Here is a 15,397-nt window from a genome sequence, read left to right on the forward strand (position 1 = left end):
CAAGAGGTGTCAGTTCATCTTCCTCAAGTTTAGTCTCCCCCTGAAGATGAGATTTTGAAAAATATGAATTTTGATCATCAAAGGTAACATCAATAGAGACAAGGATTTTTCTTGTGGGTGGATGATAACACTTATAACTTTTTTGGGTAGCTGAATAGCCAACAAAGATGCATTTGAGTGCTCTTGGATCTAATTTTCCTCTCTCCTGACTGTGAATATGAACATAGGCAGTACATCCAAATATTTTGGGCTTAAGATTATGATGGGTTCGAAACTCTGGGTAAAAGGAGGACAAAGTTTCCATTGGAGTTTTGAGTTCTAAGCTGTTGAAAGTAGTCGATTTATGAGATAAGCTGTAGTTAAAAGAGCTTCCCCTCAATAGGATTTGGGTGTATTGTAGTGAAATAGGAAAGCTCGGGTGGAGGCTAGGAGGTGACCATTTTTACTCTATGCAACCCCATTTTGTTGTGGGGTGTGAACCCAGGACTCATGGATGATCCCTTCACTCTGGAAGTAGAAGGAAAGTGTTTGGTTGAAATAATCTTTGGCATTATCGGAGCGGAATCTCCTTATTTTTATCCCGAATTGATTTTTGATAATTGAATGAAAGATGGGAAGAATGGTGCTAACATCAGATTTATTTTTAATGAGATAGATCCAAGAGACTTGAATGCAATCATCAATGAATGATACAAACCAACGTGCCCCAGAGATATTGGGGATTTTTTAAGGTCCCCATATATCACTATGAATAAGGTAGAAAGGAGTATCACATCTCTCACTTTTGTTTGGGAATGAGGTTCTTTTATGTTTAGCCAACTCACAAGTTTCACAATGAAAATTTTTATTTTCTAATTTCTAGAAAAGTTGTGGATACATATATATAAGGATATCAAAAGATGGGTGACCTAGTCTATAATGATGAAACCAAATAGTGGAATTCCTATCGACTAGGGATAATATAGAGCAACTATTTTTAGATTGGTTTGGTTCTTCCAGGTAGTACAATCATGTTTTCTCCTTAGCAAGTCCAATCTTCTTCCCCAATCTCTTGTCTTAAAATAAGCAATAAACAGGGTTAAATAAGGCTTGACAATTATGGTGTTTAGTAAGTTTTTGTATTGATATTAGATTTGTGGATAATTGTGGTACGTGGAGCACATTTTTCAGGGTGAGTGAGGGAGATAATATTATGTCTCCTTGGCCAGCAACCATGGTAAGAGAACCATCAGTAGTGATGATTTTCTTGTTGTTTGGGCAAGAAGCATAGTTTATGAGGTGGGTAGGTGAGTGGGTCATGTGATATGTGGCTCCTGAATCAATGATCCATAATTCCTTTAAATGATTTCTTGAAGTACTTAAACTAATAGAAATTGGAGTCTTACCTGAAAGTGCAAGTGAAGAAGAAGCATTTGATTTTTCAAGAGATATCAGGAGTCGTTTCAATTTATCAATATCTTATTTATTGAATTCTCCAAGGCTGGACTGTGCTTCTGACTTACTTGTAGTGTTGTTGACATATGATGTGCTCCTTGTTTCATCTTTTTTATTCTACCCCTTGCTGGAGGGTTTTCCATGTATTTTCCAGCACGTTTCCTTTGTGTGTCTTAATTTTTTGCAATAGCTGCACCAAAGTGAGTCCTTGTCTTTAAATTTTGAAGAATATTTACATTTCTCCTTCCATGACAATTCTTTGTTCACCACCATTGCTGAATTTCCAACAGTCTTTGGTTCTAACATCACTCATCGACTTTCTTCCGCTCGAATGAGAGAAATGATTTCATTGAGTGATGGCGTCTCCTCTTTGTCGAGGATCTGGACTCTAACCTGCTCAAATTCTATATTTTGTCCTGTAAGAAAACCATAAACTCTATCTTTTTCAATAAAGTTCTTTAGGATTGCGGCATCTTCCGGACATTTGGTTTCTATGCATCTATAGTGATTAAGTTCTTGCCAAAGATTTTATAGAATAGTGGCATATTCCATCACAGTCTTACTCCCTTGCTTTGTGCTTCCAACTTTGACTTTAATTTCAAAGATTTGAGCCGCATCTCGAGCTTTGGAGAAGGTCTGTCTAGCAGCATCCCATATATCCTTTGCAGTGGAAATGAACATAAATGTATCGCTAGTTTCTGGAGTCAAGGAATTCCACAACCATGACATAATCATGGAGTCTGCTTCATCCCATGCCCCAAAAGTAGGATCTCCTTGTTTTGGTCCTCCTCCAAGAAGATGGTGTATTTTTCCTTTCCCTTTTAAATAGGTCTTCGCAAATTGAGACCACTTTAGGTAGTTCTTCCCATTTAGACGATAGGAATGTTGCATGCTTTGGAGGTCGCTCATCCTTGGTGCACCATCGACTCCTCGGTTTGGTCAATGCTCTGTGAGGAATTAATTTCGGACATTATTATAGTAATTAAGACTATCTATTTGACCTTGGTTAGCAATGAAGGCTTCCCGGAATAAATTTCCCTTGTCGACAATAAAGGTCGATAATAAGGATTTTTTTTCACCGAACCGGTCGAGCCTTGAAAAAAAAAGGCTCGGATTGGACTAGGGCACGGGGCCCAGTTCCACCGCCCAAGTCGCACGCAGGCGTGCCGATCCCGTCATTGGTCGCGGTGGCTTCCTTACGCGAGTCACAGGCGTGGATCGGGTTTCCGATCAACTTCATCTGGGATGTGCGATCGCAAGAGGGATCGAGCGGGCTGCTTCGCTCCTTCGTCGACTTTCCCTTTTTGATAGATCAGGTACGACGCTTCTACAGCTCCTTCGACTCCTATGTGGTTGTCCGAATAAGCTCCTTCGACGACTTTGGCCTTCCTCTCGGATCGGAAGTTCAGATTGAGTCACCCATCCCGTCTGGCATATATGGGTCGGCAACGATTAAGTCTCAGATGCCCCAAGCTTCTTCTTTTCTCTTCCTCCTCCGACGATCTAGGATCCTTCTTCGACGGCAATTAAGGCCATTGGCTCTGATACCATGTTAAAATCGGGAATTTGAGAGGGAAAAGCTTGTCTTTATTCATTACTATCTTCCCTATTTATAGATTTATACAAGATATCTTAATGAGGAAATAATAGATTACATATTTAATACATAAAATTTCTAATAAAATCTTTCCTAAATTCGTTCCTTCATTATGGTGTGATCCATGAGAGCATCCCAATGATTTATCTGTGTCCGTCGGATTCTTTGCACTAGGAATGGCTGGGTTTCAACAACTTTCCAATATACTATGCCAATATGTTGAACACACCTTGACCATTGATCAACCCTTGCACATAATTTAGCAAGAAAAATGCTGATCATGCAAGACTATGTTATGTCCATTTGAAAAGGTTTACAGATGGTTTCGTTCAGGCTATGTCATGCCCAAACAAAATGATTTGAAATATAAGTTGAATTTGATCCAATCAAACATGGTGACATGATTAAACTAAAAGCTCAATTTTCAGGCATGAAGTGACACAACTATCAAACAGAAAGGAATGCATTCATTATTAAATTTTATTTACCGAAGCACCAGAAATTCTGTGTTATCCACTGCTGGAACAAATGATTAAAAAAACGCCTGCTAAGCCATTGTATGACTCACAACCTTAATTTCAACTAAATCAGGAGCATCGAGTGAAGCTCAGATATTGCATCTTGCTGCCTTTTAATTTGCCAAGGGTAAATATCAAACATAGCTGATAAGGTCTTAAGAATCACTCATTATAATTTTTCAACAGTAAAAACAATAAGTCTCAAATGAATAAAGCAAATTCTGGCCAATGGAACCTTGTCAAAGATGTTGAGCATGTCGCCTGGAAGCGTATGTGTTTTTTAAATAAGAACACCAACTTCCAAAACAAAATAATTTACATGCAGTACGTAGTCATGATCTATATTACTACTGCTAAATTGGCATCAAAAAATCACTTTGGCAAATCCATTACTAAAATAAAACAGAACTCCTGACCTCTTCCAATGTCTGAGAATAATTTTTAAAAGTTGCACACTTAAGTGCTTCTGAATATACAGATGCTTGCCCAAGAGCTACAAGCACTGTTTTCTCCGCCAAGCCTATTCTCATTTTGGACTGCAGAAAAAAAGTTCGAAGTAATGAAACTCCCTATGCAGAATGATGGTGAGATTTATTAACAGAAAAAACAACAAGAAAAGCTTTTAAACCTGAAGAAGGCGAATTATGTATAACGGTTCACAATCAGTGGCAGCTACAAGAAGACCTTTAATGTAACTTCTTTTCTTGTCTTGGCTGTCCTTTCCAGATTCCTGATATGCAGGAAAATCAAGTAGATAAGATTCAAACAAAATAGATAAGTTCACAAATATAGACAAAGTTAAGACCATGCAAATAAATCGAATTTCAACGAATTTTCTGCATTTACAAGTCTTGAGACTATGTAACCTTTGCAATGGCGCGAAATGTATCAAAAACTTTGGTGATGGTCAAACGCTGAGGCTTGTACAAAACTCTCTGTGAAGACCTACTAGCCTTGGCGACAAGACCCAAGTCACCTAATTCCTACCATCAACACACAATCTTCACAAATCATTCCTCGAAAACCAAAGAGAAAATGCTTTGGAAGTATCGCACACTCTACCAACCTGTAGCTGCTTATTGACATGCTCTTCCTTCCTCCCATAAGCTTCGGCGAGAGCCTTGATAAGCGAAGCATCTCCTATACCAAGCTCGATGCCCTCATGTGGAGGAGCAACCCTATTAGCCGACAAATAAACCGTCGGAAGAAGGTCGTTAGGAGTAGTAGCCATAACAGTCCGGAAGACATTGCAGATGATGTCCGTGATTGCGATCCTACCCGACTCGTTCGAGATGAGGTCTAGTGCGCGGGCGAGGAAGATGAACGGTACCGGGTCGCCATCTTTCCATGAGGCGGCGGCTTTAGGGTCGAAATCGGAGCCCTTTTTCCTAAGTTCGACAAGGATGTCGGTAGTTTCCAACTTCTTTGGTTCGTCCGTGGCAGATGGGGGTTCTAGGACTTTGTGTTTCTTGATAGGGGAAGAATAGTTCTCGGATTGGGATGATAAAGCCTGGCGATTCTTCTTGGCTGCGGCAGCGCGAGAGGCGCCCATGAGGACATCGGCGACCGTGCGGCCGGACGCCATTGTACAACGCTGGGAGGAAGACAAGAGAGAGGTGAGTGAGATTTTATTAGGGTTTTTGAGAAATGAAGAAAGAGGCGAAGGAGGAAGACAGGAGCATCGAAGGGGATGGAGTACAGTTGGTACCCTAAAGAGCATGTAATGCATAACAAAGTTATGTTGGCGTCACTGCACTTCATATTGGGCGGGATGAACGATAATACACCTGAAGAGTAAGTAGCCCTGTTCTTGTGTTTTGTTAAGCGAATTAGGGGCCGTTTCTTTTGCCCAAAAAAAAATTATAGTGTAAAATAAATTGGGATTTACACATATATAATATTTAAAATTATTTGATTTATATATCTAACACATAAACATTAGAATTTAATTATTTACCACCTAAAAAAGGTTCCCCTCACTTGTCATTATGTTACATCACGTCAAAACCACACCCCCGACATCATCTTCTTCATTCGCCTTATTCACTCGGGCTCTGTCACTCAGGACATGCCTAAGAGGACACGCCTAAGATCAACAATATTTGATTTTCATCTTCTTCATTTTTTCTTTGTTATTGTTGCTTGCTTTTCGATCTTCTCCATTTCAATATCAACTTGTTTGCTTTTTGTCTTCTCCATTTCTTCGCTGTTGCTGACGTTTTCTTTTCATCTGCTCCATTTCTTCATTGGTTTCCATCTTAACCATTTCATTTTCATCTCTTTAACTTTTCATCTTCTCCATTTCTATGTTGTTGTTGAAGGGTCCAAAGGGTCTCATGGATTTGTTAGTCTATGAGGATTTTCTTGGTTGTTTGTGTAAAACTGGGAAATTTAGAGATGTACGTAAGCTGTTAGATAAAACATTTATTAGTGATAACGACATGATTCAATTTTGGGTACTAATGTAAAAACTGGAAGGAGGTCAATTCTTTCAGCTTAGCTCTTTAAATTTGATCTTTGAGACAATGCATTTGAAGCCTACTTTCGATTGTTGTGCAAGAATGGGAGGCTAATGTAAAATATGTAGATTTTTTATTGCTTATTATAGTGCATCTAAAATACTATGGATTGCTATCTTTTTTTATTGCTTTGAATGATTGGTTTTGTTATTAGATGCCTATAACAAAATCTGCATTCTTATTTTTAATGTTGTATTTGTATTGCTTCTCAAGTTCTAAAGCCACTGTGCAATGAGTTCGAGCTCATCGACGATGTCAATGAGAAACCTAAATAATTAAATATATTATCCTTACAATTTGTAATATATAATTTATACCTCCTAAAAAGCTCTTAGTACTGGAAGAAAATTTTGTAGACTCCCTCGTAACATATCAGAAGATGATTGTGATTATTTTAGGTGGTGTGAATAACTCAATGATTTGATGCGTGCTATGAATCCCTGAGAAGTTAAAATATAGTCGGAACCAATCCAACTCATTTGTTACAGTTATAGATGAGTTTCTTCAAATTAAAATATTGCTAGTGATCGTGGTGATCCTAATTTTGTTGTTAGCAATTGTTGTGAACTCTCTACCGAAGAGTTGTAGCTGTAATTGTTGATTCTCCTTGAAATGAATGTAATTTGATGTATTAGTATTTGTGCCGATTGGGCATTGTTCTTTCACCTGTTAATGTAATCTTTTAAAAAACTAGTAGAATGTTATACTATAATTTTATATGTTGTTATTAAGTGTCATGTATTACTTTTAGATGTTGTGGATTAGTCCAAAAAAAATCACAAGGTCTGATTTATATGTTGTAATTAAGTAAAGCTTTGTTGCGCAAAGATGAAAGAGCTTTGTTGTAATTAGTGTTATGATAAACATTCCAAAGACTTGCTATAGTTAGCTTTGATGAAAGGCAGGACTAAAGAAACATAAAATAGTAACGGTGCAATTAACATGACTGATTTGTAGAATGGTGGTTTTGGCTCTTATTGGCCATATTTAAGATTTTTGCAGTCAATAAGATGAGTAATATGGGCTCTACTAATCATGTTTGTATGAATAAAAATTTTACAGGCATTAGAAAGTGTTATTTGGATCAATGCTGGCCTTCAAAGAAGAATACAAAATACAAAATGACCCATATAAAGTATTATTAGCCTTAAAAAAAACTAAAGTAAAATTGGCTTATCCCAAGGATAGAGAATATGTACGACGGATTGGTAGTTTTGCACGATGTAGTAGACAATTGATCACCGTGCAAAATCCTTTTATCAATTTTGTCACCTTCCACATTTAGAGAGTTCTTACGAGTGTTTCTATGATGTCCCAATAAATTTCAGTGACTACAATTATGGCCTAGTTTTGTTTTCTTTGCAACTTCAAAAAAAAATTTAATTCATCTCTTCTTTGAACTTAGTGTGCCTACCAGCTCACCATCGTTAACTACATACCATGGATCCTTCCCTGAAAGGGTTGAAATTGCTCAATCATACACCATTTTGTATTTAACCATAAAAGCATAAAAGTTTAAGACAAATAGCGTGAGCATAGGTTGCAATTGAAAGAGGCATAACATAAACCTATACATGTAGTAGGGATCGTCGACGTACGTGTGACATAAGGTGTGTTGTTTTGTTCCAATGAAAGCACGCTATATACACAATGTGGTCCAGTTAATTATCAAAATCCACAACAACAATCCTTCTCTATGTCCACCTCGTGACATTCATGATTGCCCGTAACCTTAGTTGTTGTTGTTGTTGATTGCCGAATAATAAATGTTCTTTTCTTGTCGTGATATATTTGATATATTCGTCTGCATGAGAAAGTAGTAGACCTTTCCAATCATCATAGTTTAACTTTCTATGATAATGTTGAGCCATAAGCATTGCCCTAATAATGTCGACCAAATCGACCATAGACTTGATTATAGCTTCTTCTGCCCATTAATTAATAGATTATTCTACCCATGTAGTTATTGTCAACTGAGCTGAACATTAATTATATCTCCTGCTAATTCTCTTGAATGACAATATTTCATATATGGCAATGACAATCCAAAAGTTGTCTCCAAGTTATTGTTGATGTCCTTTGGCGTGATATCAATATTTTTGTTTATAATGTCATTGATTTCATGAGCTACCCAACTTGTAGTAGCTGCTTATTTTCTGCTCTATTGACCCTTGGGCATAAATGAGTATAATGCAATTTTATATTTCAAAGCAGTGACAACTAGGAAATAATGAGGCACGTATTCTCCATAGATAACCAAGGTACGTGCAAGTAGATATTACTCTGAATTTGTCAGTAGCCTTTATCTTAATAACAAAATTATATAAAATTGCATTAAACCGACTTGCTTGCTTGAAACTTTTGGAATCTTCAAAATGTGAACTGTCACGGAGTATTTGTCTCATCAATCTGAGCTAGAAAGAATTCATCGTACATATCATCTACGATAATGTCATTGTTCTAAAAAATCTTTGAGCTTAAATGATGCATTCCAATTAATTGATTGTCAATTGCAATTTGAATATTTTGTAACTGCCACATATGTTATTCGTGAAATTTCAATACAACCACCACCTTAATTATATTCCTTTTGTAATAAATGTTACTCATGTAAAGTATATCAGTATCACTCATAATCAACTTGTAATTTTTAGGCGAAGTTTCGTTGATATGATAGTGTAATTCAATGGTGTGACCCTAAGCCATGGATAGAGTGATTTAGTTATTCTTTTAACAATAATAAATTGATTTTATTTATATGAAGCTTTAAGATTTTATGACTTCCACCATCATATTTCATTCGATTATGACCTTACACCTCACTCCAATATTCACCAAATTTGAGGACAATAAAGTAAAATTTACTCGAATTCATATTTGTGAATACAAATATTAAAATGTGAAATGAGTTAATCTATATCACTTATATTCAAAGTAATAGCAATCCAAAGTGTATATTTTTTTTTTTGGCAAATTATATTTCATCAAAAGCTCATTATATAATAAATTCAAAGTAAAATATTATATTTCGATTATTAGTGCTACATAAATTCAAACTAAACTCTCCTTATTCTATATAAATTAAATTACACGATATTTCAAAGCTGAAAAAATACCACTTATATAATATCCACTAATTCTATAAAAGCTGAAAAAATCATAAACTCTCCTTAATATGTATCACTTATATTAAAAATAAAATTTGTTCACTCAGAAATTAGTTAATCTTTATCACTTATATAATCAACATATTTTATGATGGACACATAATCAAAATTTTTATTGAAGTAAAATATGATTTTATGTATTAAGGTAGGGGTGTCAAAACGGGCCAACGGGTCGGTTTACCTCCAACCCAAATTGACATGGGTCTAAACTGGTTGACCCTAACTCTACCTGATTTTGTAAATGGGTCAGGAATCCCAACCCAGACACAACCCATGCGGGTTATCGGGTTAACTCAACCCGATTCGTGAACAGATGAGAAGCAACTAGCAAGCAGGTTCAGAGACTGGGGGGGGGCTGTGCTCATGTTGATGCATCATAGCATTATTTAGCTATTTTGATATCCTTTCACATGATATCCCATTCCATGGATATCTAAATTATGATTTATCATTTTTCAAACATAAGAAGCATCTCAAAAAAAAAAAAGTAAAATAGGTACTTTCTCCATTCAATATTTTTAATGTTATTATCTCCCTATGTTTAGTTATCTACCAACCTATTACCTACATTTATCTTCTTTGTTACAGGCTAGAATATACACGGCGATAGAGTTAAAATCTCATATCTTAGCATTTGCACAGATATCCAGCTCACACACAAAAAACACAATATTTTTTATCTGAAAAACCCTAGAAAGGGGAAAAACCACGGGGTTTGTCCTAGTCTGAAATGATTCCACTAGTGTTTAGGCAGATTACAATTGGCTGACTTAGCCCTAAGGGTGATCAAATTACAAATGTCAACCGTATAGTTAAAATCTAGTGACAAACATGGATAAAACGTCTGGTGTTACTTGGTGGTCTGGCGAAAGTTCGGCATTACTTAAAAATTCGAGCATCAATTTGTAGCATCACGGTGGTTTGGCAGAACTGCAATGTCGGACAGTGGTCTAACAGAACGCCGGGCGTCAGGTGGTGGTCTGTTAGAAGTCCGGGCCTCATGTGGTAATTCAACAGAAGTATGGGCCTCACGTGATGGTTCAGTAAAAGTCTGGGCCTTAGGTAGTGGTCCGGCAAAACTCCGGGCCTCGGGTGGTGGTCCGGCATAAGTCCAGGCCTCCAATGGTGGTTCGACAGAAGTTCGAGCCTCAAGTGGTGGTCCGATAGAGGTCCGGGCCTCAGGTGGTGGTCCGGTAGAGGTTCGGATCTCAGGTGGTGGTCCGGTAGAAGTTTGGGCCTCAGGTGTTGGTCCGAAAAAAGTTTGTGCCTCATGTGTTATTTTTTCATAATTTTGGGCGTCATGTGGTGGTCCGGCGAAACTCCGGGTAGTGGTCGAGGAGGATCTAAGGGGCAAGAGCGATCTCCGATCTCTCTCTTTCTCTCTTACTTAGGGTGGGGATTCCCCTTTTCAAGAGGAAGGAGTGGTCTATTTATATATTTTCTAGAGTGGAATATCCTGTAAATAGGAGGAAGATCAAGGGTAAATGAGGAGTTGTTTGGATGGACGGCCGATGTTGAATCCCTTTATCATGGATTATTCATTATACATTTAAAGGTGTCTTAATGATGTTGAAATTCAATGATCTTGGTAATCCAAAATTGTGGTTTGAGCCTTCCAATAATGCTTCGAGTCCTTGATTTTGACCCATTGGGCTCGGATTGAGTCAAATTTAGAGTCGTTGGTTTGTAGTTTTGAGACGTTTAGTTCGACTGTAAGTTTGCTGAAATCGAAGTTCAAATGATCCCTATTTTAATTTTGAAAGTTGCCAACCTAATTTTGCATTGAGATTCGTGCATGATCAATATAATTTTGTTATGATGTATCATTCTTAAATTCCCCCTCAAATAAAAAAACTTGAAACTCCAATAAGTAAACATAGCAAATTTAGCAAATCAAAATGTTGTGTTGTTACATATAATGCAAAACACAATGAAATATCCCTCATTCTTTGTGCCACCTCTAAAGTCAGTATATAGATCTACTTGTCATGATCGGACCTAAGTTGAGGTAACTCACAAAACTTTTGTTTTTGAACCCCTTATGGATTTGTTTGGAAAGGTTTAGTGTGTTTGTGAGTCTGCATATATTTTGTTGTGGGTCCTAGGGGTTTGTTTGTATATTTAAAAGTATGAAATTTTCTCATGGGGTGCCGTGGCGTTGGGGTTGGCAACACTTTGTCACTATTGTTGTTGGAAAAATTAGAAATTAATTCACATGGTAGCACTAGGGTGGTACTATGGCATTGTGAACTTTCGACCCAGTTTGAAAAGTTTCTTGGGTTGAGGTATGTTACTATTTGCCTATCATAATTTTCAATAATTTTAAATTTTTGTATTTTTTTTATTAAAATTATATTATGGTTTAAACAATGTTGTTTTATTGGATTCTGGTGAATTTCATCCATGTGACTTTTGATATGGTATATGTATGATTATTTTGGTTATCTTGAATATTTATTTGAGATTTTTTATCGCATGATTTTGAAAAATAATGATTTTTATTGATACTAAATTTTATCTTTACATATGCTGCGTCCTGGAGTATTCACGACAGTAGAGAATTATAAAGTTTAGCGTCTTAGCATTGTACGAAGATCCAGCACACAAGCAGATAAGTGAGAGAGGGTGTAGCATTTATAAGAGACACCATAGTTTTTATGTGGAAACCCCTAAAAAATGGGGAAAAACCACGGGGCATGGCCCAATTTGAATAAATCCACTAGTATTTGCATTTTATTACAAATGAGGCCCTTCTTAGGGAGAAGACATTGGCCTGATGTTACAAATATAAGCCATATAGAGCGCATTACATGATGGGAGTTACAATAATCAGTATAGACATGTTTGTTTGGTTGGAAGGCCATTGCCGGCAAGAGACAAAGGTCAGAAAGACCGTTGTCTGGTGATGTAGGTCGGAAGAACCATAGTAGGAAGGATACTGAGGTCAGAAAGCCGTTGTCTGTTGATGGAGGTTGGAAGGACCATAATAGGCGACGGAGGTCAGAAAGGTCGTATTCGGTAGGAGATCGGAGTCAGAGAGAAAGTTGTCTGGAGATGGATATTTGAAGGACTGTAGTCGGCAAGAGACTGGGGTCAGAAAGATCGTTGTATATAGATGGAGGTTGGAAGGACCATAGTAGGCAACAGAGGTCAGAATGATTGTAGTCGGCAGGAGACCGGGGTCAGAAACACCATTGTCTGTTGATGGAGGTCGGAAGAACCGTAGTCGGCAGGAGATTGGGGTTAGAAAGACTGTAGTAGGAGGGCGGTTCTTCAAGAGAACTCCCGGCGTTAAGTGGTGGCCCAGAAGAAGTCTGGGCGTCAGGTGGTGGTCTGGTGAGGGCCTTAAATGGTGGTCAGGCGGAGCAATGGCGTTAGGCGGTGGTCTGGCAGAGGTGAGGGCCTCAAGTGGTGCTCCGACGGTGGTCCGGCAGAGATGAGGGTCATAAGTGGTGGTTCGGTAGAGCAACGTCGTCAGGCGGTGGTCCGGCGGAGGTGAGGGCCTCAAGTGGTGGTTCGGAGGAGCAACGGCGTCAGGCGGTGGTCCGGCAGAGCAACGACATTAGACGGTGGTCCGGCGGGGGTGAGGGCCTCAAGTGGTGGTCCGATGGAACTACGGTGGTGGTCGAGGAGACAAGGAAGCAAGAGCGATCTCTGATCTCGCTCTTTTTTACTTAGGCTTATGGGGGTCCCTTTTCAAGAGGATAGAGATATCTATTTATAGATTTATGGAGTGGCATGACTCGTAAATAGGTGAGATATCAAGGGTAAATGGGGATTGGTCGGATGAATGGCCGATGTTGAATCCCCTGATCATGCACCGTTCTTTAGACATTTGAAGACTTTAATGATGTCGGAATTTGGCGATCTTGAGCTCGTTGGATTCGTATCGTCGAGTCGCTTGATTAGAGTATAAGCTTGTTATGTTTGGAAACCGTATGTTAATACAATTTGTGGTTTGAACCTTCCAACAGCGCTTTGGGTTCTTGATTTGAACCCATTTGTGCTCGGATTGAGTCGAATTTGGTGTCGTTGGGTTTGTATTTCCGAGACACTCGATTCGACTGTAAGTTTGCTGAAATCAGAGTTCAGATGATCCTGAATTTAATTTTCAAAATTTCTAACTTGATTTTGCATCGAGATTCACGCCCAATTAAGATAATTTTTTGAAAACGTATCAACGTATAAAATAGTACTTTAGAGTTAAAGCTTCAAAATATTGTTATACATAAACTTGGTAATATGATAGAATAAATAAATTATAGTTTTGGCAAACTATAAAACATCGGTTGATAAATTATTTTGGTAGCCATTAGAACATTTTTGTAGAATTACATAATGACATCGTAATTGCTTCAGTAGTGTAGAATGCACTTTATTTTTGATATATGTGTTCAAAATACTTGAATTGTCAGAAAAAAAAGGGATTCTATTAACAGACAAAATATATTATGTTATTTGTTATATGTGTTGGAATTTTTGGAGTATGAAGGCTATTACAATATTTACTAAGAATGGATTTCGTTTGGTATAAAAAAAGATTATATTATTTGTTATGTATTGGAAGTTAGGGCTGGAGGGCTTTTCTGATATTTGCTATGAGATGTTTGTTTATATTCAACCATTTTTAATGCAACTCTAATAGTTTATTTAAATGCTTATTTCAATTCAGTATCAAGTGTATGTTTTAGTTTCAAATTTTAATTTCCAATTTTTTTTAGCTCTTTTGGTTTTAGTTATTTATTCATGTTGTAGGCTCTCATAAGTCATAGCATATTAAATTGTGTTAGCACTCCTACTTTTATTTTCATTTTCAGGCAAAAAAAAAAATGTATTGAGTGAGCTGAGTAGTTTGTAATATCAAGCTATGATCTCTGCTGTAAGTATGCATACTAATTAGTTTCCTTGTGAGAGGATTTACTTTTATTTTGTTGTACTTTCCTGTTGCCAAATGCTGTTGTAGGTATACTTTAGGTTGTATGCATTTTTTTTTAATAATATATAGAATATAATTTATAAGATTTAGTAGTCTTCCACTTTACATCTTGATACATTGTTAAAAAATTATCTTGATCGAGCACAAATCTCAAAGCAAAATCAAGTTGGAAACTTCTGAAATTAATATTAGGAGCATATGAACTCCGATTTTAGCAAACTTATAGTCGAACCGAGCATCTCGGAAATACGAACCCAACGACACCAAATTCGCAATCTAAGCCCAAATGGGTCCAAATCAAGGACCGAAGCGCTGTTGGAAGGTTCAAACCACAAATTGGATTACCAAATGGTTTCCAAACATAACAAGCTTATAATCGAATCGAGCGGTTCGACGAGACAAATCCAAGAAGCCCAATATCACTAAATTCCGACATCACTATGACATTCAAATGTCCATCAAATGGTTCATGATCAAAGGATTCAACATTGGCCGTCCATCTAACCACTCACAGCTTACCCTTGTTCCTCCACCTATTTACTGGTCATGCCATTCCCAAAATCTATAAATAGAGCTCCCTCTCCTCTTAAAAAGGGACCCATAAACCTAAGGAAAAAAGAGAGAGATAGGAGATCGCTCTTGCCTCCTCGACCACCGTCGGAGTTTCGCCGGACCATCGTCAGACCACTGCCGGAGTTCTGCCGAACCACCGTCGGAGTTCGGCCGAACCACCGCCAGAGTTCTGTCGAACCACCACATGACGCCCTATGCTCCGCCGGACCACCACCGGATGCCCTGTGCTCCGCCGGATCACCACCCGACTCCATGTGCTCCGCCGCACCACCACCCGACGCCCTGTGCTCCGCCGCACCACCACCTGACGTCCTGTGCCCCGCCGCATCACCACCTGACGCCCTGTGCTCTGCCGGACCACCACCTGACGCCCTGTGCTCCACCGGACCACCAATTGACGGCTTGTGCTCCGCTAGACCACCACTTGAGGCCCTCACCTTCACCGAACCACCACTTGAGGCCCTCATATTCGCCAGACCACCGCCGGAGGCCCTCACCTTCGCCATATCACCACCTGAGGTCCTCTCTTTCGTCGGACCTCCGCCAGAAACCCTCGTATTCGTCGGATCATCACCTAAGGCCCTGAACTCTACCACACCACCACCTGAAGCTCGAAGTTCTGTCGATCCATCATATAATACCCAAATTTCTTG

The 15,397-nt window shown here is 38.3% G+C and overlaps 1 protein-coding gene across 1 annotated transcript in view; it reads right to left on the reverse strand.

Annotated features, from left to right (window-relative positions):
* Positions 1 to 5,320, reverse strand: part of LOC110104314 (DNA ligase 1) — a 30,127-nt gene extending 24,807 nt beyond the window's left edge. Inside the window, exons 1-4 of the mRNA XM_028700785.1 lie at positions 4,616 to 5,320; positions 4,416 to 4,532; positions 4,178 to 4,279; positions 3,966 to 4,085 (exon numbers count right to left, since the gene is read on the reverse strand). Coding sequence (XP_028556618.1) covers positions 3,966 to 4,085; positions 4,178 to 4,279; positions 4,416 to 4,532; positions 4,616 to 5,278 — 1,002 coding nt within the window. The 5' untranslated portion in view covers positions 5,279 to 5,320. The remainder of the gene's footprint in view (positions 1 to 3,965; positions 4,086 to 4,177; positions 4,280 to 4,415; positions 4,533 to 4,615) is intronic.
* Positions 5,321 to 15,397: the final 10,077 nt, after the last annotated feature.

Source organism: Dendrobium catenatum, unplaced genomic scaffold (assembly GCF_001605985.2).
Source record: "Dendrobium catenatum unplaced genomic scaffold, ASM160598v2 fragScaff_scaffold_1593, whole genome shotgun sequence".
Classification (NCBI taxonomy): domain Eukaryota; kingdom Viridiplantae; phylum Streptophyta; class Magnoliopsida; order Asparagales; family Orchidaceae; genus Dendrobium; species Dendrobium catenatum.